This window comes from Carassius gibelio, chromosome A2 (assembly GCF_023724105.1).
Source record: "Carassius gibelio isolate Cgi1373 ecotype wild population from Czech Republic chromosome A2, carGib1.2-hapl.c, whole genome shotgun sequence".
Taxonomy (NCBI): domain Eukaryota; kingdom Metazoa; phylum Chordata; class Actinopteri; order Cypriniformes; family Cyprinidae; genus Carassius; species Carassius gibelio.
This window is the reverse complement of record NC_068372.1, coordinates 15,615,437-15,642,114: the sequence shown is the minus strand read 5'-3', so window position 1 is coordinate 15,642,114 and position 26,678 is coordinate 15,615,437. Positions and strand designations below refer to the sequence as shown.

General features: G+C 37.0%; 3 protein-coding genes across 6 annotated transcripts; 1 reads left to right on the top strand and 2 right to left on the bottom strand.

The window, feature by feature from the left end:
• The first annotated feature begins 24 nt into the window (after nt 1-24).
• Nucleotides 25-9,318, top strand: LOC128027904 (zinc finger and BTB domain-containing protein 47). Of its 2 annotated transcripts, XM_052615724.1 has the most exons (7): nt 25-66; nt 154-251; nt 3,808-5,061; nt 5,988-6,135; nt 6,236-6,351; nt 7,952-8,096; nt 8,177-9,318. In XM_052615724.1, the coding sequence occupies exons 3-7, from the start codon at nt 3,889-3,891 to the stop codon at nt 8,566-8,568; spliced, it is 1,974 nt and encodes a 657-aa protein (XP_052471684.1). In that variant the 5' UTR covers nt 25-66; nt 154-251; nt 3,808-3,888; the 3' UTR covers nt 8,569-9,318. The 2 variants fall into 2 exon arrangements, with proteins under 2 accessions (XP_052471684.1, XP_052471683.1); XM_052615723.1 differs by lacking the exons at nt 25-66; nt 154-251 and adding an exon at nt 2,024-2,513.
• Nucleotides 9,319-9,778: 460 nt separating this feature from the next.
• Nucleotides 9,779-17,416, bottom strand: LOC128027931 (kelch-like protein 40a). Its single transcript, XM_052615725.1, has 7 exons — nt 16,086-17,416; nt 15,612-15,772; nt 13,717-13,824; nt 13,434-13,619; nt 13,210-13,359; nt 12,458-12,571; nt 9,779-11,163 (listed from the first exon to the last, which is right to left on the bottom strand). Exons 1-6 carry the CDS (start codon nt 17,193-17,195, stop codon nt 12,460-12,462), a joined length of 1,827 nt encoding a protein of 608 aa, XP_052471685.1. The 5' UTR covers nt 17,196-17,416; the 3' UTR covers nt 9,779-11,163; nt 12,458-12,459.
• A 1,619-nt stretch (nt 17,417-19,035) lies between these two features.
• hhatla (hedgehog acyltransferase like, a) lies at nt 19,036-26,377 on the bottom strand. Of its 3 annotated transcripts, XM_052615726.1 has the most exons (13): nt 26,193-26,377; nt 24,373-24,485; nt 23,100-23,167; nt 22,641-22,754; nt 22,372-22,392; nt 22,019-22,213; nt 21,352-21,561; nt 20,761-20,932; nt 20,492-20,636; nt 20,336-20,371; nt 20,001-20,202; nt 19,691-19,835; nt 19,036-19,517 (listed from the first exon to the last, which is right to left on the bottom strand). In XM_052615726.1, exons 2-13 carry the CDS (start codon nt 24,476-24,478, stop codon nt 19,375-19,377), a joined length of 1,557 nt encoding a protein of 518 aa, XP_052471686.1. In that variant the 5' UTR covers nt 24,479-24,485; nt 26,193-26,377; the 3' UTR covers nt 19,036-19,374. The 3 variants fall into 3 exon arrangements, with proteins under 3 accessions (XP_052471686.1, XP_052471688.1, XP_052471689.1); XM_052615728.1 differs by lacking the exon at nt 22,372-22,392 and having other exon boundaries at nt 26,193-26,376; XM_052615729.1 differs by lacking the exons at nt 23,100-23,167; nt 24,373-24,485; nt 26,193-26,377 and having other exon boundaries at nt 22,372-22,396; nt 22,641-22,742.
• Nucleotides 26,378-26,678: the final 301 nt, after the last annotated feature.

The following is a 26,678-nucleotide window of genomic DNA, read 5'->3' as shown; positions in this document are numbered from 1 at the left end:
TAATGTATTATTTGTTTTTTTTACATTTAACAGATCATCACCAGCACAGATTTTCAGTTTTAACAGGTAATTGCCTTTTCTAAGTTCCATCCATCTTGTTTCTGTGTAAAAACTGAACAGATTGTGTTAATTCTGGCATTAATTCATCCACAGTAGCAACTGTTCTCTTTTCTTATACTGTGGATTTCTCATGAAGTTTAAATCAAATATTGTGCAAGAGTGATGGAGTGAGAGAAACCAGAAAGTGACAGGTAAAGGAGAACTCATTCTAAAACACATCTGTCATTCATTTATCTATCAAACCCCTTTTTAAATTATTCTCGTAACACTTTCTCAATCTTCACCCCTTTGTGTAAATCTCCTTGCATCATTTTCAGTGTCTGAACCAGTGAGCACACCGGACAGATTAATCAAACTCAGCCTGGTCAAGCGTGGTTTAAAATTACAGCGAGATCTTCAATGCATAAACAAAATGATGTTTTTAGATGTGAGCAGATGAGCCAACAGGAGCAGTGTCTCCCAGGATTACACTGAATTGGATTGAATGACTCCCATCGGAGGAGGGCTGAAAACTAAGCCTAGATTCACACCATTTTAATTAAGACAATATAAATATTAATTATATAAGCATGCAACCCCTTCTCATGTCCAAAAGCCTCATCAAATGGAATTTGATAATGGTTTACAAATGGAAATTATGTTCAATGACTGTATGGGATATTATAATTATATTCACATAACTCATTAACCATCTTTGTTTGAGAGGCTTATTTTTAGATGCCCTTTACTGACAAGTTTTTATAGACCCTGTGATTTATGTTTATTCGCTTAGTCTACATCACTGTAAGGTTTACAACCTTCCTCTTACACCATGTTCTTGAGGACTTTTCTGATGTCCAGCGGCTCTAATCTTTTGACAGAGTTTAACACTAAATGTGTTACAGCAGAGCCGTTACTTTTTTTTTTTTCAGCACACACTGTGCATTATTAAACAACACAAAAGACAAAGAGAATGACTGCAAAACTAACAGTTAAAGGACATATAAAAATCTTGACAATAGAATGCAGGATAAATTTATTGCACAAAATAAGAATAAAACATTTTAGAATTTTTGCATGTCTATATTTAGGGCATTTCGTTTTTATTTATTTATTTATTTGTACATTATAGAACTACAGTCTCATATAGAGGTTAAGACGACACGAGTTTAGTCTAGATATTTTATAGAATGAATTAAATATCAGTAAGCCCGATGGGACTTTATATGTGGGCCATTTACAAAAATAAATAAATGAATAAATATAATAATATGTTATAAGTGACATCAATTAAATATAGAATTCATAAGGGCTAACTATAAACATAAATAATGCACTCAGCTGAGATACATTTCAAATCCAGTCCCTTAATACAGCTCTGCACAGTTTACTGTCGAAGCAGATTTTGATGTTGTTTCAATAGGAAAGTGTTTCATGCACAGTGTTTTCGAGCTGATTATGATTTCTTCCTATCAAAACCTAAAAACATTACATTAACTAAAACAAGCAGAGCTAATGTCAGCTGCACTACATTACAGCACTAAACTAAACTCTACTATACAGGCCTAAAATTATACTAAATAGCCTAAGCTGGTTAGCTGGTTTTAACCGATCATTCAGCCTGGTCATAGCTGGACAGCAGGCTGGTTTTAGAGGGGTTTTGACCACTTCTTCAGCTGGTCAGGCTGGGAGACCAGCAAAACCAGCAACTTCCATCTTAAACCAGCTAAGACCAGCCAACCAGCTTAGACTGGATTTAGCGTTTTTGATTGTTTGTGATTTTTACCTAGCAGAGACCAAATCTGGGATCAAGTCTGACACTAATAAACACTTTGGTATGATAAACTAGATATTTATGTTCAATACATAAAAAGTAACTTTCTTTCATAGATGCAATAAATTGTGGTTGGGGGGTCATAGAAACATCTCAGGAACAGCTGTGAGCGCAACGGTGCCTTCGATAAGAGCGTCCACCGAGAAGTTGTGTTCTAGCGACCCCGCGCGGCCGCAGTGCGGCTCTGTCCGCGGTGAACCGGTTCACTCCGCTCCGCTGTGGACTCGCTGACCCCGCCGCTGTGGGCTCCGACTGCGCAGCGGGCGCCAGGTGTTCAAGGAGACCGTTTGGACGCATCCAAAAATGTGTTCTACCTAAGCGATTAATTCTGCCATTTGTAACCATAACTTCGCTTCGAAAGCGGCGGATAGTGGTTTTCCCTTCGTTTAATCACGTCCCTGTCGCTTTAAAGCTGCAGACAAAACGACCCATATGATTTTCGACCTCCAATCATCATCACTCCCCCGGCCGAGAGTGCGAGCCCTTCTGCATGCGGACATGGAGAAAAAGGACAGATGTCAAAAATGGTTAGAAGAACGCAGAGCGGATATAAGACGGCTAATTTCTTGAAAACCAAGCATTGAAATGCTAAGGAGGCGAGACGGTGCTCCTTCGAGGCAGAGAGCACTGAAGCATCATGGTAGTAAGACCATTCCTTCTCTCACAGATCTCTGACTGTTTACTCGAGCGGCCTGTAGAACCTGACACACGTCAGTCACATCTCAAAGATGATGTGCATGGCATGCAGATGTGCTGATATCATGCAGCCTCCACATCTGTCGAGACCTTCAGCAACTTTTTGCTACTTTTTGAAAAGATGCTGGTGTAATTCATGTTATTATCGAAACAGCTGTTCAAATTTTCTATACAAACCTTAGTTAAAACTACACTTACTGTAGGGGGGAAAAAACGTCTTACCTTAAAGGTACACCTTTGTAACTGTTTTTTTTTTTTTTCTTTTTTTTTTTTTTACCTCTAAAACATATTTATTAGTAGACCTTAGAGTGGTAATATGTACCCTAAAGATAGTAAAATGTACTTGTATGGTACTTTTATGAACCCTTTAGGGCTACAGAAGGAAAACAAAGGTGTCCGTTTAAATTTTATTTTGCATATTGTTTCATGAGAGAGTAGCTATCTGTCATAGTTCATGATTTAAGAGAATACCGTGACTTATTGTTTTGTCTGTTTGTAATAATGTTGGTATATATAGTAGAACTGGGACGTATAATAATATAATTAAACAAAAGATAAAAATATCAAACTTGACATTATGAAAGAAATAAAAGAGAATATTTTATCTAACGAATAATATAAAGAATATTTTATCTTCAATATTTGCTTGTCTGTATAATTGGATGACTATATTATAATATTAGTGCTAACTGTAGTGCATGGTTTCATGAGCACTGTAGTGTAGACAATGGCATTTTTGATGACAACAACTTTATCTTTCTTTATCTGTACACACACACACACAAACACACTAGTTGTTCTGGTTATTGTTACATTTTTCATAAAAAATATAATGGCTGTTAACTTTTAAACTGTTGCCATAACACTACTTGTTACTGTTACATTGTTTCATGAAATCTCTGTTTTATTGATGAAATTGATTGAAATAGATGTTTAATGTAATTCAAATGCAATGTTGCTCTATAACATTATAAAATTAAATATAATTAAGTGTATAAATCAATAATATAATTGAATAAATTATGTTGTTTAGAAAAATTATAATATAATAAATTATGTTGCTTGGAAAAAGTTTTATATTATTAGAAATAGAATTTTAAATGTGTAATATGTTTGAGAGTTACCTTTTAAATGACAATTAACACCCGCCTGTTGTTCGATTGCAATGTAAATCAATATCTAACATTTAAACGATGAAGTTGATGCGAATCTCAGTTCAGTCTGATGTTCTGTTCTAGCTCATAGTGGAGAAAACTTCTGAGCATCCATCTGCAGAGTTCTCCCTCGTTGAGGATGTGGCCCTTCACTGCACCTTTCTAATGGACAGGTTGAACAAGCAGCGTCTGTTTCAGCCAGATCTATGTGACGTAGACATTGTCCTCCTGCACCACCAGACTTCTTTCCAGGCCCATAAGGGTGTCCTAGCAGCCTACAGCCCCTTCTTCCACTCACTGTTTGCGTCGAGTAAGGAGCTGCGGCGCGTGGAACTCTCTCTGGAGACCCTCAAGCCTCAAGGCTTGCAGCAGATCTTCAACTTCATCTACACCTCCAAGCTGCTGGTCTCCAGCTGCAATGCCCAAGATGTGCTCAAGGCTGCCACAGTGCTTCAGATGAGTAACGTCGCCACTTCCTGCAAGGAACTCATTACCAGAGGCTTGCTGGAAATCAGTCCCTCTGTGGACCAAACCCAACAGGAAGTCAGCGCTCAGAGCAGGACCAACAGCAGCCCGGTGAACTTCCACATGGAGATTAAGCAAGAGAAGGACCCGACCTGTGCCAGGATCCATGGAGGGAAAAGTGAAGCAAACCCATATGCTGTTCAGGTTGGCGATGGGCGTCCAGTGCAAGTAGGTGTTTGTAAAATAGAAGGGAAGGAAACAGAAAACCTGAAGGACCCTGAAGATCCTGATTCATTTAATAGAGAGCAAATTATTGTAGAGCTGAACCTGAACAACCAAACACTTAATGTGTCCAAAGGTTTAGAGGGAAGCGCTCCAGTTCAGTCGCCCTCAGCACAACAGCTTCCTGGCAAAGAAAGGAGGAGTAATGAGAATGTTGAGGAATCTAGAGACAATGTGGCTTTGGAGGAGGAAGAAGATGAATGTGTGCAAAGTGAAGAAGATGATGATATAAGACTTGAAGGCAGCAGTGAAGAGGAAGCTGAATACACATTACCTGCATTTATGTCTGAAAGACCAGTACGACAAACCCGAGCTTCCGCTGATGCTGTCACAATGGTCTCCAAGAGAAAAAGTGTGAGAGAGAGGCAAGATGGAGGGCACAGTGAGGAGCATCTGGACCAGGACAGCTTAGAGTTTCAGAGCTTCACCTGTGTGTGGTGCCCCAAGACATTCAACAACCGCCGGTGCCTGGAGAAACACATGAACGGGACACATAACCACAAGCATATCTGTGACAAGTGTAGCAAACACTTCCTAATGGAGAGCGAGCTACTGCTGCATCAGCAGACCGACTGTGAGAAGAACATACAGGTAGGCTTAAAACTTAATATTAGGAATTAAGAATTTGTCAGATTTATACACAAATATGTATTTTTAAATTCATAATGACATTTGAAAACCTTATATATATATATATATATATATATATATATATATATATATATATATAAATGAATTCACCAACATGAATACAGAAAATACATATTTCTGAATATCAAATGTTTGGTAATACTTCAGAATAAGGTCAAATTTGTTTACATTAGTTAAACACATTAGTTAACATAAACTAATAATGAAAAATACTTCTAGAGCCTTAATTAATATCAATGATTCCAGCATTTACTAATGCATTATTAAAATGTGTATCTGTAACACTTTAGTTTAGGGACCAACTCTCACTATTAACTAGTTGCTTATTAGCATGCCTATAAACAACACATTGGCTGTTTATTAGTACTTAGAAAGCAAATATTCTGCATGACCATATTCTACATCCCTAATCTTACCCAATACCTAAACTTAAAAACTACCTTACTATTAATAAGCAGCAAATTAGGAGTTTGCGGAGTCAAATGTCGTAGTTAATGTTTTGTTAATAGGGAGAATTGGACCTTAAAATAAGGTATTATATATTATATAACCATTATATCTATTAACGTTAGTAAATGGACCTGAGGTAACATGGATTAATATTGAACAGTTGTATTTTTATTAACTAATGTTTATAAAGATTAATAAATGCTGTAACAAATGTATTGTTTATTGTTAGTTGATGTTAGTTAAAGCATTGAATATAGTTAACAAATTAAACGTTGTAAAGTTACCCATTTCAGTATTTCTTTATTGCAGACACTTTTATTTGTAATTGACCCAGGAACATTCAAATCTATATAAATGCACAACTTAATGCAGTGGACATGATTGCATTTGCTTTCACTCTTTGTCTCATTTTGTAGTGTCTAACGTGTGGAAAAGCTTTCAGGAATCTCTGGTCGCTCCATGAGCACAATAAAACTGTTCATGGCTACGCTGAGAAGAAGTACACTTGTGAGATCTGTGAGAAGAAATTCTACACAATGGCTCATGTACGCAAGCACATGGTTGGTGAGTTGTGTTACTGCCATGTTCTCTCTCAAACCTTTACTCATAGTCTATACTTTAAACAGTAAACTTTAATTATCTGACTAATCACTGTCTTGTTCAGCTCACACGAAAGAGATGCCATTTACCTGCGAGACATGTGGCAAGTCTTTTAAAAGGAGCATGTCACTGAAGGTCCACTCTCTCCAACATTCAGGAGAGAAGCCTTTCCAGTGTGAGGTAAGGTCAAATTAAGCAATAAAGTAGATGAAGCTGGGACTATTGGCATTATTTCTTCATAAAAACACATTCAAATTTATTGTAACAATGATTTATTTTTCAGCTAATTGAATATTTTAAGCAAATTCAAGTGTCTTTCTATTACTATCAGATATAGTCACTGATGCCAGTAAGTAAACAATAGGGAATGGTAAAGAACCATTTTTCAGAATAATTTCTATATTGATTTGAACAATTCCGATTCATAAAATCTCAAGAATTATTTTTACTTTATATTTCTAAGATTTATCTGACTACATAGTTTGAGGATATATATATATATATATATATATATATATATATATATATATATATATATATATATATATATATATATATATACAAGTAGAACAACAAGTAGTTTCTGGACATTATTTCGGTTTAAACATAAATATATATGTGTGTGTGTGTGTGTGTAAATGTTAATATACAAAAAAATAACATCAAAAACGACTTTCTACTGAGCTGTCCTGACTGGCTGCACAATATAACAACCAAAACATTACTAGTGTAGTCTGATAATTGAAGAAATTATTCTTATGAGCAGGTTATTTTTAGAAAATCAAAAACATTAAACGAATAAATTAGTTACCAATTTGAAACACTGCCCATTGTTATTAACAGTATTTTAAAAAAAAATCAGTTTTAACTATACTGATATGTGAATATAACATAAACAATAACTGGGTGAAGATGGGTTTCTGGATCCAAGCATAGGATATTTTAGAACAGCTGAATTAACCAATCAGCATCCAGGACAAAAACATTCTGTTTTATTATGTCAACCGAACAAATGCACAGAAACGTCTTTAAAACTTACGCATAATTATATACAACTCATAAACTTACGGTAATGAATCATTTGATGTTGTGGTATATTTAGATAGAGACTGAGATGGTCACAGAAACCTCTCTTGCTTCATTCTTGTTGGAAACTGAGAAACAAAATAATTGCAACAACTTATATAATGATAGCGGCATTAAAATACAGTTTCATTTAACAACATATAGTTTTATATGCTGAGCACCTTGGAGAGCACCTAGACATTAAATGCTGACAACTGAACACTGCTATCTCGTAACATCATAACAGTATTCTTGATAATCAGTAACTTACCTCCATAGTCATGAACACATTTTTAAAACATAATATTCTAAAGACTTTATTATTTCTAAACTCTACAGCTGTGCAATAAAATTCACTTTAAAGATTCACTTTTCATTCATAAAGATGGATTGAAAAAATGTGCCAAAAAATGTTGCTTTATCACTGTCCATCACAGCAATGACTCGCGCGTCACAGTGTATCAGATTCACTCGCTTAATTTTTTACACTCGAATTTGTTATTCTTGAAACTATATAAATGGACGTTTGGTCCTCGAAGACAAACAAAACATTTCTTTATCATTTTTGAATGGATTCATTGGCATTCCACTCATAGGACTATTGATTTTGACAGTTGACCGGAAATGACTGAGCTGGCTTATCGGAAACCAGGAAGTAACTGTGCACGTTGTCAGTCGCTGGCCCTGTTTGAAATTTGTCCACTCCTTGTCTTAGGTCTGCAGTGAGCGATTTCAGTACAAGTACCAACTGCGCTCTCACTTGAGCGTCCACATCGGACACAAGCAGTTTATGTGTCAGCGCTGTGGGAAGGACTTCAATATGAAACAGTATTTCGATGAGCACATGAAGACACACACAGGTGAGACGCTCGTACACACTTATAGCACTTTGAAAACGTTTATACAGCAAGTCTAAGAGATCTGCTGTGTTTTCTCCTAGGAGAGAAACCATATATATGTGAGATCTGTGGGAAGAGCTTCACAAGTCGTCCTAATATGAAGCGGCACCGGCGTACACACACAGGAGAGAAGCCTTACCCCTGTGAAACATGCGGCCAGCGTTTCCGCTTCTCCAACATGCTGAAAGCTCACAGAGAGAAGTGTTCCCAGGACAGGAACCCTCCCCTGCTGGACCCCTCTGGTGTAACCAATCAAATGGGAGAACTGCCGGTTGGGATGGAAACACTGAGGGATATTAACCCACATCTGCATGGTGTAGTCTCTTTTCCATCATCTGTGCTCCACTCAGTGGACGGGGGTCCGTCACATTCTCAGCTGCGTTCCCTTACGCCGCTCTACTCCGCTGAAAGCACAGACTCCAGGAACCTGTAACTACTGCTCTGTGTTATAATATTGTTTCTTTGTGATGCAGAGACACTTTATATGAGTCTAAGATTTCATGTAAGTCTTAGTTTTCACATCATATTCTCTGATACTCTTTCTAATATCCCTTCTATTGTTGACGGAGTCCTCCATGCTATGATAATCCCTAAAGAGGCAAAAAGTATTAAGTAAAATACTAAAACTACCTAGATGTAGAACACTAAATGTAAGACATATGTGCTTCTATGTACAGTATATTAACAGAATAATAACATAGACAAAAGCATATTTGGTTTATAAAACTTTGGGTTTGTTTTTATAGGTTTAGATGCTTTATTTTATGTCAGATTTTGTCAAAAGCACTATTGGTGTTTGGGGTGAAGACCTGTGATATATATACGTATATGGATATATACAAGACACAGTTTTGTTGGTGAAAATGTTCAGTCAGGAGATCCTGTTTCTGGCACTTTACTGGTTGGTGTAAAGGGTTACATAAACATTTTGTGATAGCTTTATAATTTCTGTTAGAATTTTTTGTTTTATTTTTTCAGACGCACCTTAAAAATCTAACTGAATGGTTTCTCCATCTTTCTCTAAATTGTGAATGACTATTATTTGTATGCTTTCAACAGCTGGAAATCTATGAGTCCAGCAAACGGCTCATTTGTTTTGTTAAAAAAATTCACATCCTTGAGGGTTTGTGTTTTTGGTGGTGTTCAGATTCATGAATGTTTTTAGGCTGAACATGTAGGCCATTTAACAGGTCAATTAGAAGAGATTGCATTATATTATTAATGAAAAAGTCAGTTCTCCAATATTTAGTGTTCTTCCCCTTCTCAAAGTCTCATGCACACTCTAATGTTTGATTCTTCTGAATTAAAAATCTATATTTTTTATTGTTTTTATCTGGTCATTTTTGCACTTTTCACAAGAATCCTAGAGTTTCAGATCTGTAAATCTTTTTACACAACAATATTTTTTACAATCCTATTTTGTTGCTGTAGTATTGCTGTAGTATTTTAATTTCTATGTAATTAAGAATATTTTGGCATATGCGTAACATTCCAAAACCTTAGAGGTGTCCGGATCTCTTCATTCCAGAGTGTTTGTGTTTGTGTTTATCATTCATGATGAAAAAGTGACTCTGAAGCTCCATCCAGGACCCATCACGAAATTCATGATGTTGAGCAGTATCAACAAGAAAAAAGTCGTAGTATTCTTTCACCTTTACTTTTTTATTTTCATGTGGCTTTGGAGGGTGCATGACAATATTTGTGTTGACATTTACCACAGACAATTGTGTTTTCATTTTATTTTGGTCATTGTCTAGAGTATATTAGGTTATTGTTCAGTCACTGCCATTTATTTCTCTTTTTCTTATAATGTCAGAACATACTGCAGTACTTGGTCATAATTGCAAAATGTTCAGTTGTAGTAGTCATGTAAAATAACATAACAGAATGATAGCAATCAGTGTACATGGATATTTAAATAAGTCAAATTCCCTAATCTAATTATCCTAAATGACTATGAAATGACTATGCATTCTTTTGAAAAAATAGATGGTCTTGTGTTTGTCTCCATCTGTAGAGTTTTCTTGGAATAGCAGTATCAAACACTGCTCCATTACAAACCTTAAAGGGGTGGTTCACTGTTTTTTTTTTTCTAGGCTTGATTGTGTTTATGGGGTCCAGTCTAACATGTTAATGCTTAGTTTTGTTTTTTTAAAAACGCATTATTTTTCACATAATTTACCTACATTCCACACCACTCTGTCCCTTGTTTGAGAAACGTGCTGATCATTTCCTGCTGTTATGAAGCCCCTCCCTCAGAAATAGGCGATGGGCTCTGATTGGTTAGCTAGCCCAGTGTGCTGTGATTGGCTAAACCGCCCCTCACCTCAACACATGTGCTCTTGTTGTATAATAAGGCCTTGTTAATATCACTTATCAGTTTGAGCCCAATTGAAAAGCAAAGGATATTATTGAGGAGGACCATGCAGACCCTGTGCAAGCACGACTTTTAATGGTCTGCTTATGTTTTGTTGTTTGTTGTTGTCTCATACTTTTAGATACACTGTTATTTATAAATGCTACTGCTTATGTTATTCTTTAATATAAGGTTTTATCCTAATTAAAGCTTTAACACAGTATGGCAACTGCACGCACATCCATGTTTAATGCTTCTCATAGCTATGTGAAATTAAGTGTATAATTGGAACAGTTTATTGTTGGAATTAAGCTGAATGAGAGAGAGAGAGAGAGAGAGATGCAGAGCGATGCGAGGAACAGTATTAAGAACCACTTCTAAGAACAACAGAATTTTTAAAGACATAATATTTCCATTTGCATTGAACTTTCAGCTTCATAACTTTGCTGATTTTGTTTATGCTCAAACAGCAACATTACAAACTAACTAACATTAAAAAGATGAAATCGCAATGAACCACCCCTTTAAGATCTATAACTAACTGTATCAACACTAAGCAAGCTAAGTCTGTGACTTTATTTTTGATTCAATGGAATATGTATTGCTTCATTTCCTATGTATGAAGATGTGGGCAACATTGTTTACTCTGTATTTTGTCAACAGATGACAGTACACAGCAAAATCCCCAGTGTTAATTTAACACTCTGAGTGTGGATTATATAAACACTGAAGCAGTGTTAAAAGTAACACTGAAGCAGAGTTGAAGTTAATGAGATAATTAAGAAGTTAATTGAGTTATGATTGAGCATTATTGAAGACACCTGATGTTAACAAGCAGAATCACCAAACGAGAAAATCACAATTTGTGTGTCACCATCATAGTGGTCAATGTTTGCTTTAGTTGGGATCTTGGCTTGTAACTTTTTACTTTTAAAGTTTGTTTGTCAAACCAAGAGCAAAAATCATCGCGTGTTGATGATTATGTTTTAATGTAATTGTTGCTTGACCTTAATCACTGAACTCTTTTACAGTCTCTTCTCTTCTTATGGATCATTATTGATTGCAACAGCTTTGATTACACAACGAAAAAGTCTGTATTTTCTATACATTTTGTTGGCATCTCGTGATTCTGTGATTCAGTTTTTTTTTTTTTATTAAAGCGTTTTAATTTTAGGCACACACAAATAACAAGAATCAGCATATGAATCTCAAAAACGGTGACAAACAGCATATCCAGATAAACAGATATACTCTGAACATCACAAAACTAGATACTAAAAATTCACATAAAAACAGCAAAAATAAAATATAGTTAGAATAAAAAGTTAAAAAGACAGATCAGCTCATAATTTATTCATGCCGCAATGCATGATGGGAGCCATGGATGAGTTTTTATTGGCTACAACATGCTTTTTTGATGGTCACCATTGTTGTGATGCTCACGCTGATTTTTGATGTCTGTGTGTCTAAACTAAAGAACTCTTTCTTTATGTAGAACTAAGTTTAAAAACATGTCATATTAAGGCAAAAATGCTGGATCACTTTTTTATCCATCTTATTTATGTACACAGTAAAGAAACCTGAACTCAGGCATTCAGGTCAATCCATGACAATTAGTCCAAACCTCAATCAATACCATAAGATTGCCTTTGCTGTGGTCTGTCTGTATGGTATAACTCAGTTACCACAGCCACACAAAATCTGAAGTTAATAACTGAAGGGTCAAAGTACCAACTAAAGCAAACATTGACCACTATAATGGTGACACACAAATTGTGATTTTTCTCGGTTGGTGATTCTGCTTGTTAACATCAGGTGTCTTAAATAATGGTCAATCATAACTCAATTAACTTCTTAATTATCTCATTAACTTCAACTCTGCTTCAGTGTTACTTTTAACACTGCTTCAGTGTTTATATAATCCACACTCAGAGTGTTAAATTAACACTGGGGATTTTGCTGTGTAGATCACATCTTGGTGAGTCTCAAGGTGTTCAGACGAACTCCAAGCACAGTGGCCCCTGCTGCATAACGGATCTCTCTCAGGATCCCATTCCAACAGTTCTCCTCCTCCTCAAACCTGTCAGGCAAATCACAATTTAACTCTCAATTTTCAACTTTATTTTCAAATATACAGTGAGTATAGAAAATAATCACCCCTTTTAAAATAATCATATTTTGTTGCTTTGCAGCCTGAAATGAAGACGCAGTTTTTGTTTTATCCAGCTGTATTTACTCAGTGCAACTTATAACATCCAAGTGAAAGATATAACACCAACATGTCAGAAAAAAAACAAAACAATCACCATCAAATTGAACTGCAAAGAAGAATGGCCAAATATTGCAAAATCTAGATGTGCAAAGTTAGTAGAGACATATCCCAACAGACTAAAGGCTGTAATTAAAGCAAAAGGTGGTTCAACAAAATACTTACACAAGGGGGTGATCCTTTTTCCAGTTCAGTGATTGTGTTTTTTTTTTTTTTTTTTGCCTTGAACCATTGGTATTATACTGAATCTTTCAGTTAGATGTTATAAGTTGCAAATAAAAGTAAATATAGCTAGATAAAACAAAAATCGTGTCCGTCTTCATTTCAGGCTGCAACAAAATGTGATTCTTTTAAAGGGGGTGATTGTTTTTCTATTACCCACTGTATGACCAAGTTTCATTAGCTCTATGAGTTCATTAAACCAGTTTGATCTGAACATAAACACTCACTTCCATATGTCATTCATTTCAGTGGGCTCCAGTTTGTCTGTGGTCTCATTGGGCATCATAGCAAAACCCCCCACAGCGTACAGGCAGCCGCCCAGTTCAATCAGGTTAAGAGAGCTTCTCTCCTGAGGAAACTCCATGAAATCTGACCAGCTACACAGGAGACAAACAAGTGAGTACCTGAGTTGAGGAGTCTTGAGAAAATATGACAAAAGAGTGTGACTTACGTGTTGCTGGCGATGTCATAGACCTCCACACTGTTAGTCAGGCCATCATCAGTGACTCCGGTCACCACATAGATTTTGTTTTTGTGAACAGCTGTGCCGAACAGCGAGCGGGCGGTTTTCATGGGTGCCATATCCTTCCATTCAAACTTAGAGGGGTCATAGACACACACTCTCCTCAGGCATTTCCTATGCATCACATTTCATTTACGTCTGGTTATGAAAACCAAAGACAACCTGGCATAATGTGTTTGTAAACTAGGATAAAATCAGGTTCTTCACTCACTTGCTCTCAGTTTTTCCACCTATCACATAGACCAGTCCTTTGTGTGAAACAATTCCATGACCATAAACTGCGTACGGAAGAGGGTCTGACTCTCCCCATTTGAATGACCTGTGAGAAAATGTATAATTATCAGCATTCAGCCATTTCAGATAACATCAAATTGATCAGGGATTCTGGCTAGGACTGACCAATGTGAAATATGAGAGGAAAAAAAATTGTTCTATTTAAGTTGCTTATCAAGTTCACACCATAAGGCTTATGGTAAGATATAACAGTTATGAAAGACATGATTGTGAGGTATACATATTAAACAGAGAACACTTTTTTTTTAAGTGGCCCATCAAGTAAAATTGATCTGCCTAATGGCTGTATTGAAGCAATTATTTATTGATATGGAGAGTTAGTTCAATAAAGTAAGTCCAATGTTGATTCAATAGTGGCTCTGGTTGATTCGATTAGTCCATTCACAGTTGAGGATTTTCTAAACTGATACAAATTGGTAACTCTTGACATCCAAAAGCTAAATGCAGGTCTCCACAGGCAGCATATGAAGGGAGGAAGGGAGGAAGGCACCAAGGTGCATATGACTTCAATCACTCTGTCACATCCTGTCTATTGAGAAGCATTCATCGGATTGATGTTTGAAGACATACAGTAGATAGAAGACATAGATATATTCTCCACTGTCTGTGATATCACAATCTGACTACCAACTACAACTTTCAGACGACATTTTTTATTTTTAGATGAAATGTCATGGAATCGTGTCTGATTCCGTGACATTTGAGCTAAAAAATTATTTAGAGGGTAGCTTACAATGCTGGTGTTTGTTTCTATAAAGTGGGGGCAATTCCAACTTTGCAAGGAAAGTCTGGTGCTTCTGACTCACAGCCTGTAAGTACGTTTTCATATGTAAAGGATTAGCCACTTTTGATTCAAACGCGAGTTTTGAGCAGTGTAGAGTAGCGCTTATTGTTTGTCTTTTCTCTGATCAAAAATGCAGACATGGTTTTATGTTTATGCAGCACAATATGCAACGCAACGTGTAAAAAGACAGTTTAAGGGGCCGTTCACATGTCGCACGTAACAATGCGTGGAAAACGCTAGGCGCAGCGCTAATGAGGGCTTGACATGTCATAAAGTTCAGGAAATCCCTGGACCACAATGATGAGCTTCTCCATTTTTCTGCTGATGTTTCAAAATAACGAAAAAAGGTGAGGAAGATGATTGGTTGGTTCTTGTCACAAGAGCTGCGGTGCGCTTGTGGTATTCTGAAATGTTGACATGTTTTTAACTCGATGCGGTGTGCCACGCCTAGAAAAAATTTGCACTTCGCACCACATGCGTTGCTTCAATTATGAGCGCGCATACCGTGCACCTAGATTTTAAATAACAAACTTGAGCACGTAAAAAACGCAATATGTGAACGACCACTAAGTCATTATAATCAGCAATTATGTCCCCGCTGGATGCAACAAATGCCTTGTTTGTAATGGGTTTTATTGTTTTTGTCTCATCGCGCAGGGACACACGGCATCATAGTATGGTAAGGCCCTTAAACCACATAAACACATTGCATTACACCAAATACACAATTTTTAGCAACATCATATGACCCCTTTAAATTAACAGACTCAATAGAGTAATTTTTTCATGAAAAATTTTTTTCAGACTACACAGTTCGCACTAAACTACGTGATGAAAACACTGCCATGATCTGCAACATATTTATAATGCATCAAAAAAAAATTTTTATAAAACTAATGGCACCAGATTTGTTGAATGAGAATTCATGACATTCGTGAACGCACAAACATTCTCACAATTTGTGCAATCCGCTTTCAAATTGAATAAGCTCTGTGAATGTATGTCATGCACTATATGATTGTACTCACTGTCTGTCATAGACCATAACAGAATCTAGTGCACGTTCTCCCTCCTTCAACTCTTTTCCTCCCACCACATAGATGGAGTTTTCTGCCTCAACCAGACCAAACAGACAGCGGGGGTCTGGTAGTGAGGGCATCCCCAACCATTCAGAGCTCATGGAATCAAACTGTTGGATGAAGCAGAGCTCAGATTAAAAGATTATAATCTAAAAGCGTGGTTCCTTTCTCATACAAATACGATTATTCAATTTGGTGACACAATCACTTTCCAAGGTTTCACTTGAATTACATGAGGAAAATGTCATGCAGGCAACATTAAAAACATGACACATGAGGTTCAAAGCTCTATCAGCTGTTCTGAAGCTAAATGGACCCTGAGGGTCATTCTCACAAATGCATTTTTGGAACCAGAGATTTATGATGCTTGATTTGTAATGCAAACATATTAAGGATCATACACAAGACATGACCAAGCGTTACCTGAAGAAAGTAGGAGCTGAACGGCTGTTCTTTGTTCTCCTCATTGTACATAAGACCTCCAGCAACAAAGATCTGATTTTCCTTTGTGACAAGACTGCAGTGGTTTTTAGGGATCTCAGTGGATGAAGACGCCAAATAGCACTCGTTTGCGCCAACATCGTACGCTACCGTTCCTGTATCGCTAATCATCAATATAAGGTCTGTTTGAAACATTCCAAAACGTGGATTGTCATTTAGGATCCCCGGCAGCAAACCTTCCTCATCCTCGTCCTCCGGATCTGCTGTCTCGCCTTCCTTCTTGACCCTTTTGACCCTATGTAGCATTCCTTTCTGTGCATCCTTGACAATCTGAAGCTCCTTCTTGAGCTCCTGATTCGTCCTGATCAATCGGTGCCCCTCGACTTTCTCTTTAAAGTAACTCGTCGGCATAAGACGGAAACGTACGCAGTGTAGAAGTTGTGGCAGGTCCTTCAGTCTCTCATTCGTGTCATACTCCACCCACTCCATGAGAGATTCAAACACCAACTCTTCTCGTTCCACATTTAGGGAATCACATGTGATGATGGCTGCCAACTCGCCGGGACCCAACTGATGGATGTCCTGGTCCCGAGTGATGAGGGCATACCGGTCACAGATGAAGTCCCGCGCCTCCATAGCCAAACGAGGACAGTCCAGCAACAGTCCCAATCTAAAGATGGCCAAACAGTTACTGAGAACCAGCTTCTGCTGCAGATATGACACACACACGCTGAAGATTGATGGAATCTGGTACATGTTGGCCGCCATGAAAATGTCTTGGACGTTATGCTCAGTCAGGTTGATATCCGAGGTGTATATGTACCTCAGGATCATACCCATGACCCCAGGTTCGATGTCTTTTAGAACAATCTCCCGCTTTTTGCTCTCTTCCAGGTCCGAAAGGAACATGGCTTTGAAGTAAGGGCTGCTAGCGGCTAGCACTAGCCGATGACAAGGAAACTCTTTGTCTTTGATCTTCAGAACACAGTCCACAAACTTGTTAGCGTCCAGGAGATCGCAGAGCCCATCTTGTAGGAGCGTTTGCTGGTACATCCGTGGCTCCGTCACTGGGTCCACTGACAAGGAGGCCATCTTGTTATGGTTTGATGTGATATTTCAGTAGGAGGGAGGGCTGTCCTGATCCTCTCCCAGTGCAGAACTGAACTGACTGTATTAACACCGTTACTCTAAAAGAGAAATGGCCGAGGATGTGATGATTTGGTGTGGCCTCAGTTCCTCAGCTGTCACAAGCTATCAGCTACCGACTGTCCATCTATATATAGAAATGCACAAATGAACCACACTTAGGGCCTGAAATACAAGCTGTCCCTCCCTTCCCCCCCGGCCAAACCGATCAGGCCAACAGCTGATATGTTGCTCACTGGGACTATGAAGTTGTGGATCTTATGGAGAAGGACAGTAGGGCACCACAAGATGGTTGGGAAATGTGAATAACTTGAAAAGAATGTTACAGAGAGAAAGATCTGACCCATGCAAATCTGACCCATTTACGACTAGTTTCAAAATGAGACAAACAGAAATAGGACTTCCTGTTGCTTTGGGAGATAATGTCCATCTAGTGGAGCTACTCAGTATTATGGGCTCCTTCATCTCTTAGCATCAAATCATAGGAACAAGCAGTGACAACCTTTGAATTTACTTTTCTATTTTACAGGAAAGCACAGGGAGAGATGGGTCAACAGGACATTTCCCAGGCTAGACTCAAACCTGGGCACTATGAGCGCAAGAGTGTTTTATTTGTTACAGTTCTAATAGAATTAATAATAATAATAATAATACAAATTCAGGTAGGAAGGACTGCACATGGCAGGGAGAACAATAATGGAAAACTTGAAACACTAGACTATAGCTTGTTTACATTTTCACCCTGAACCAATTAATCACAAACATATTTGTGTTTATGCATTTTCTGTAAGGGAGCATTTAATATAATTATTACAGTTTAAAGCTATAAAACTTTCTAAAGGCACACTCTTAAAAAGGTTTTATATGCTAAGGTTTTGTAGTGATGACGTAGAAAAATAATTTTGAATTCCCCGAAGAACCTTTAAGTGAATAGTTCTTAAAAGAACCAATTTTTTTTCTTAGTCTATAGAACATGTTAATAATCCAAAGAATCTTTTTCAACATTCTGTTTGATGGAAAGATTCCATGGATAATACATTTTCTTCATGGAATCATAAAGCAATAATAATAATAAAAATACATAAATAATAATAAATCTATTTTTAGGTATAAAGACAAAGGAAAGTCTAAGTTATGCTTAAAACCCATGTAAGGTGACAAAAACTCAAAAGGGAGACTGAAAACTAGGAGATATGTAATTGTGTGCTGTTAAAAGCATAGCAGACCTACAGTATTCATCAGTGTATATTTTAAGCCCATTATTCAACTCAAATCTAATGTGTGCCACTCAAAGCTAGATGTAGCACAAAGCCTAATAGGGGAATGTGTCCACACCATATCATCTGCTCGAGTGTGACACCACTAACAGAAAAATGTGACTGCACAAAGTTTAATGTGGTGAAGTGACTAAGCTTTGTGTGGTTTAATGGGGTACCATTGTGACTATCCTTTTCAAGAAGTTCAGAACCATGTAAAATAAAGGTTTGTTTAACATGTTGGTCCTAACATATATGTATTTTTATGTAAACCAGGGCTATCATATGTAACTAAAACTGAAATTAAAACCATGAAAAAGTTGTCACTTGAAATAAAAATAAACTAAAAATAAACTATTTAAGAAACTTTATTTCAACTAGTTGCTGAGAAAACATTTCTAATTTTCATTGTCTAAACTAATGTACTAAAATAACTAAGATTGAAATGAATAAAAACGAGAATAACAACTAAAACACTGCTGTAAACCTGAAGAATATTGAGAAGGGCTGAAATAAAAGACGACCCTGAAAACATTGTACATTTTCATTTTATTGTTCAATATATTATTTATTCATAAAATATTTAGCAATCCCATCCATTAAATAGTTATATCCACTGAAAATATAAATAAAAAATGCACTTGTTGGTTTGTTTGTGCAAGAGTATGTCAGAGACCAGGTTGGATTTGGCTAAAGCAAGTGCACTTTAGAACTATTCACAGTTAAAAACATCTTGTGTTTTTAAAACGGACTTGTGCAAAGCAGTCACCATAGTGATGGGACTGCACTGATCTGGCATGAAAGCTCATGGGCAGAATTAACAAGAGGGACCTCAAGAGCTGGATCAGATTCAATGAGCTCTCTGTCCTTTACTCAGCCTTCTGCTTGCCCTCCTCTGGGGGTGGCACTGGTTCCGGATCATCCAGCAGAGCTTGCCTTCTCTCTCTCTCCTTTATCAGCTGCACACCACAGTAAGTCACAAACAGCACCGAGAGAGTGGACAAGGGGAAGCCTGAGGGAATCACAAGGGTGCTATTACTATGGAGTTTTTGTGCCGATACTTGACATTTTAATATTTTTGTGTATATGTATGTATACATATATATACACGCACAGACACACATCATATATAGTTACTTATATATGTAAGAAAGATTACATAATGGTTTAAAACAAAACACTTACCTTTAAGAAGCAGTCTCTTAGCGACCAGCTGAGCAAAATCCAGACTGTTCAGTGCCAGGACGTTGTACAGAATAATTTGCCAGAAGTTAACAGCATTGAACAAGCCCCTGATTCGACGTGACATTGCCTCAGACATAAGATTCCGCTGAAAAAAAAATGTAGCATTACATTTTGGCTGAACTTAGAACTGAATGCTGTTATTTTCATATGAGTGAAATGTAGGCTATTCAGTCATGATGTGATATTGAAAGAGAATCATTTGGTAGTGCCATGATTCAAAACCCAAATGTTCAAATTCTTGGGATCTTACCTCAATGGTGGAGAACGGTGGCAGAGAAAATAATTTAGCCACCCATAGTTCAAAGTTTAGGCCAAAGCAGTTAAAGAAAGACCAGATGTAAACCAGCTCACAAGGTCCGAGCCACAGAGTTGTGACAGAAAAGGTGCAAATGGTTGCAAGAAGCTCCTTGAAGATGGCATCATGGTTTTCTCCGATATAGTCATACACATATCTTTAACAGATACAGGAGACACATGTTGTCAAGTTGAATATTTTTCCTGAGTATTTGATTGATATGGCAATATATACGGTATATTAAAATGATACATGTGATGATACACAGATGGCATTGGTTATTTGCTCACTTGCACAGCCAGTCATTGATTCCTCTGTCAAAGTGTCTGAAAAAGTCAATGTCAGAAGAAACTGTAAAGATGTGAACTGGTTATTCATACATCAACTGCATCTAAAAACATACTCTTGCTTTTCTCTGTTTCTCTTCTGTTGATGACTATACTTACGTTTCAGCGAACACATAGAGCATTGTGATGCATTTAGGAGGCTGAGGAGGGTCAAGATGGTCCAGTCTGGATACAGTGTTAATGACACCAAACATGACAGCTGATTTCACCCAGTCATACACCAGATTGGAGTACGCCAAACCAGCTGAATAGCAAAAAAAATAAAAATAAAAAATATCAGACTTCACTGATAGTAAACAAATAAAATTGCATTCACGAATAATTAGACACTACTTGCAACATAATGTTTTTTCTAGCTATACACTGACCCAGAGACCAGTCAGACAGTTGCTTCAAAAGCTTCAAATCGCTAGGGATGGTCAAAATGTACAAGAAATGGAAGAAGACATCCACCACCAATATAGCCCCAAGGTGCACCAAAGCATGAATGGTGATGTTCCACATCTCTCTTTCTTTACGTGTCAAGTTAGGGTTGTTAGCCTGAAAATAACAGAGGGGTCATTACAATGCATACCTAACCAGAGTGACATTATCAACACTATTACGTTAACATATTCTGTTCTATAAACTATTATAAGATTCCATAATCTGGGGCCAATTGCATTAACTGCTTAGACTAGTCTTAAAAAAGTTAGTCATCTAGTGTGTTTTCTTCAAGACAGGTCATTACTTTTTCAGTTATAAAAAGATAGATTGACCCAGTTTGAACAAGAAAGGTAAGACTGATTACTTTTTGGCTAACTGCTAGTTGGTCAAGCTAGTTCTTAAGACACAATCTTAAACAAGAGGGTCCTTACACCACTGGTGCTCGGGCCCTAAATAGTGGCTATGTTTATGCAACTGGTCCCTGGACCTTTAAAATGCTTGTTTTCTTGAGAATAATGAAGTACAGGTCTCACCTGCTCATGGAATCGATCAAAGGTCATGACAGGTCCAAAGAAGAAGAAGGGGAGGTAGAAGTTGTATTTGATCAGATCTATGAAACTGTAGTTACCATCTTTCTTCTCACAGTTCTCTAGAGCAAAGCTCATACAGCGCATAATGGAAAATCCACAGCCTCCATAGAACAGGACATCTTGGAGATCAAACGAGCCTGTCACAAAGCCCTCCTGCATCAAAACATACAAATCATCACAACATCAAAATGACAAAAATAACTACATTTGTTTATGCACGTGGACACTTGAAGTACAGTGGGACTTGTGGTTAGGCTGTGGGGAAAAGAAGATGTTATATAAGGGGTTATAAAAAAAACACGAAAAACATTATTCAAACTGCTGTAAAAATACACACATTATGAATGCATGCTATAGATTCACAACTTCACATGTTTATATAGTGCTTTACATAATACATATTGTTTCAAAGCAGCTTCACAGTAGTAAACAGGAAATCATTAGAATCTATGTTGCAAACTTCTTCAAATATGAGACAAATTCAAATTCTGCTGTAACGCAGCTCTAAAGAGTCAACAGTACTATTATTTAGCTCCAGACAGTTCAGTTTAATTCAACAACTGTGAATCATAATAGAGGGATGATCATTCATGGCTATAGACCTTCTCACCTGCCAGGTGTTAAAGGGCTCCATTTTGAAAGTTGCCAGGCTCGTAAGTCCAGCCACAAAGCAGAGCCACTTTCTCTTGACAAGAGCCACGCTGTAGAGGATGATGCAGTGAGACAGGATGAGACTGATGTATGTCCATCCCATGGTAAGCAGCACAGCCAGAGATCCATACAGCATATAGATCAAAGATCTGTTCTGTGGGTTAGGATGAAAATTCCTATTTAATCCAGATGAATGGATTTCTTTGGACTTAAACAGCTACTGTTTCTAGCGTTAGAAATGACAAAATAGTCAAATATTAGCTTGAGTTGTAGCTGTTATAAAAATAAAATGACAAGTACTTTCAGAGTTACCTTGAATAAATCTATACCAGTCTTCCTGGGCAGCAGACAGAAACACGAAAGCATGTAACATTTCACACAACATTCAAATTAGATCATTTAACAAACATGCATTGTTAATATCAAAATGTGTTTTTTTCAATTATTGATTATTCCGACTCAATACATAAAATCATGCAATATTCACAAAACATTCACAAATATCAATAGCAGAATATCTTCACTTTTAAATCTTAAATGACCTGATCATTGTGCATAAGGTGAATAACCCCATACAGTACCTTTGGAGACACCATTGAGCAGATCTTAGCAAAGATCACATGACCAGAGAGGGCAAACAGGATATGATTGCGGAAAGTGGTAAACCACATCACCCATTCAAAATCTGATGCATCCTAAAGAGACAGAGAATCAGTCACAGGAAGCGTTTAAACAGAGTCAGAATATATTTCAACAAAGTAATTTTTGTAATATACATCAAATCAAAATATAATTATAAAGCACTTAGCATTATAAACCACAGAGTGTTTTAATTTTGTAATTAAAAAAAATAAGAGAAAAATAAAATACAGAGAAAAATAGAGTGCAGTAAAAATTACAGAAGAAAGAATATGTGGGAAAAACCCACACACCACAAATGCAGTACATCTGCTTAAACCTCAGCCTAAGGCCTCAGACAAATACATCTAGTGGAGGCTTTTAAACATGTTCTCAAGAGGTAGGGGATCTAATATACTTGCCATTTTTCTGCCAAAGTAATGCCATCCTGGTTTCACATTCTCCCTAACTGCCTTCCTGTTTACATTCTCTGGAAGAAAAAAAAAAGAAAGAAAAAGTTTCACAAAAACAGCAAGGTGCATTCATGTCTAAATGATAAAACTTGCCATGTTTCTTTCCTATTTAATAAAATAATAATAATGATAATAAAAGATGCCAAACTTTGTTTAATTTCTTTAAAAAGTGCCATATCTGACCCTGTCATAAGTCACATGGTTATACATTGTATGGGTCAAAATTATTGATTTTTCTTTTATGCCAAAATTCATTAGGATATTGAATAAAGATCATGTTCCATGACGTTATTTTGTAAATTTCCTACTGTAAATATATAAAAATGTATTATCATTAGTGATATGCATTGCTAAGGACTTCATTTGGACAACTTTAAAGGCGATTTTCTCAATACTTTGATTTTTTTGCACCCTCAGGTTCCAGATTTTCAAAAAGTTGTTGCCAAATATTGTCCTATCCTAACGAACCATAAGTCAATGGAAAGTTTATTAATTCAGCTTTCAGATGATGTATAAATCTCAATTTAAAAATATTGACCCGTATGACTGTTTTTGGTCCAGGGTCACGTATGTGTTGTTGTGTAAGCATCCAGTTCTGCAGACCGCTAACCATGTAATCAATGTATTACTGAAATGTGTACAATGGACATCAGATTCACATAATTCACCAGCAAACAGGGTGAGCTCCAGAGCAAAACCTAATAGCATTACATAAGGTAAATTCTGCCAGCCTGTGTATTCAGAGGCTTCTCTGTGATAATCCAGACTCTCAAATATATTTTTAGATTTTGAAATGGTCCTATGAAATCTGACAAACCTTTGTATCATGAATTCCAAGATAACACAAATTGCATAACAGATCTTATTTGATAGTTAGGGGTTGCCGAGGGCTATCAGTAAAGGACTGGTACATTTAGCTCCAAGTCTAAACTGATGTTTCAGTGTATATAACATTACCGAAAAGTAACGTTAGACATAATCAATCTGAAAAAAGGTTGAGGCAGGATATGGCTGTTTGCTCCATTACCAGCTCGGATGTCAATAAGCAAAACAGTCTCCCCAGCCCACAGAGAAACAATAATACAGTGCTCTGATTTACAATAAACAAAAGCAAATGCACATTTACTCATTGTATTCTACAGCATTCATGATGGATGTGATCCACATAATTCTGTGATATTAATGTAGTAAGAAAAAGTGAGAGATAAAAAATAATGTGTACCACTGGAGGCTTCAATGATCCAGCTGCCTGCCCATAAGAGCGCAAGAGAGAGGACAGCAGTGTAGAGGTACAGCTCAGACTTGGGAAGGGCTGTCTTGATCCCCATGGTTAACCTGAGGAGACATCTTAACATTAAAATCCTGTTAAACTCTTACTAAAATTAACCATTGACCACTGCTGAATATAAATGAGGTTAATACAATGGAAGCTGATACAAATTACCACCACAAGTTTGTTAAGGTTGTTTTTGATGTTTTTATGGGAAATGTTAATAAAACTTGATTTATAAGGATGTCAAATCATAATTCTTATAGTATTTTTTTTTTTTCAACTCCATACTCACTAAGGACCGTTAGCGTTACAGGTCAAACGTCACTCTCACTCCTCAGATATCCACTTATTGTCCTCTTTCAGGTACTTTACAACAAGTCAAAAGTTACTTTTCGAATTTTAATAAGATATATTTTTGGTGAAGTGATACATTTTAGCTCTAAAACTGTAAAACAATTTGAATTTCCACGGTTAAATACTGTTAAGCAACAGCTGACTGTCTGAGAAGGCTGCGCAAATTTTCACCTAACGATGTCAGCGGGAAAATATCTGTCCAATCACAGGAGACTTTCGTGACGTGAATATTAATATTAATGATGTCACAAATTTTCAGTTGCTTTAAAAAATGTATGATTTAGAAGATAAAGTGCTAGGAATCAAAACTGTAGGCTATATATAGATATTTTTTCATTTAAAGCTTTATAAAAAAATGATTCATATCGTTGTAATTTGTGATGATTATTATTCACAGTCACTACAACAAAAAATACTCTGACGGTTGTTAAGCTTTCGGATTTTGACACCCAGAATCAAGCTTTTCTGGCAGAACTAGTTTGCAAAATCCAATTTATAAAGGTGTGGTGATCTGTAATGCTTTAAAACGTTTAAATGGTATGCTACAGCAAAAGCATATTAAATTATGAGCCTTTTACATGTTAAAATAGCCTCCCATTTATTTGCGCAGTTCATTCGTTACAGTGAAATAACACCATAGTGTTAGTTACTGTAAACTATACTGTATTAAATCATGCAGCTTCGCTGCCAAGTACCAACAGTAAAAGTAATGCTGTTTTTTTCTGTCAGAGAAGACACTCCTTAAAGACTGCTAATTACAATAATTAGCTATTGTGAAGTTCACACACAATGATCAGCAATAATTAATGCATAAGAAATAAATTATTATACGCCAACACCAAGACATTGCCTCAACCAGGCAATCTACTTACAATAGTATACAGACATAACAAAACTAAAAAGAATAAGACACCCACAGAGTTGACACCCAGTCTAATTCTCAAAAGATAAGACTGTAAGTCAGTTACTTAAATGGGAGTGCCTGTTTTCACGGCTCCTCAGAAACAGCACAGTCAGCTGCACCGTACAACCTCTTCCTATTTTAGCCCGAGCAGTCGCTTATGGTTCAGAGCGCCAGCTGCAGCGCAATGCGATCTCCCACACATCAGGAGATCCTTCAGCAGTATGAAAAACCAACGACAGAACTCCCAAATTAATTTCATTTTGAACACTGAATTAATTAGGAAATCCTGCGTGCACCTGCTCAATTAAAATCAGAGTATTTGTGTCGAATAACTAATATAGCCTATTACACGCAAAACGAAAGTCCTTTTAAATGAAAATGATGCTGCTCAGCTCTACACGCCCACACGTCGCCTCATATATGATCAATGGGACTACTATCTGTTTACAGCACTGTGTACAGTAAGTGCAGTAGGCTAATTAAAAAAGAAGTGCACTTTCTCAGTACTAACCTCGTATGTGCCTTTCTCAGCCGCTCAGATGTCTGAAGACAGATGTCAACCCCCACAAAATTGAAAAAAGAAAAGTATAAAGGGGGTGAGTAAAGGGGCTTCTCCTACATCCGTCCCGGTTTCCCAGTGCCGATGGTGCACTGTGAGAGAGAGGCAGCAGTGGCTGGTGTGGATGTTGCGGGAGGGGTGTAGAGAGTGTATTTATAATCCGGATCGGAACTGCAGGAACTGAGGGGTGGCACTAGAACTGTCCATCAAAGAGGCGCACAGTTGTAAGAACCAGCGCTAAATGGTTGGCTAAAGGACAGGTGCATGATTACCGGTTGGAGAAATGCTTTCTTTTGTTATCTTTTGGTCTGTGGGAAGTAGCCAGTACTGTCCAGAAGCAGTCCCTTAATACAGAGAACTATTTACTTCAGCCATTAATTGGCATTATAGCGGCCAAATGGTCGGAATATTTCGGTAGGTTTTTAAATATTTTTGATA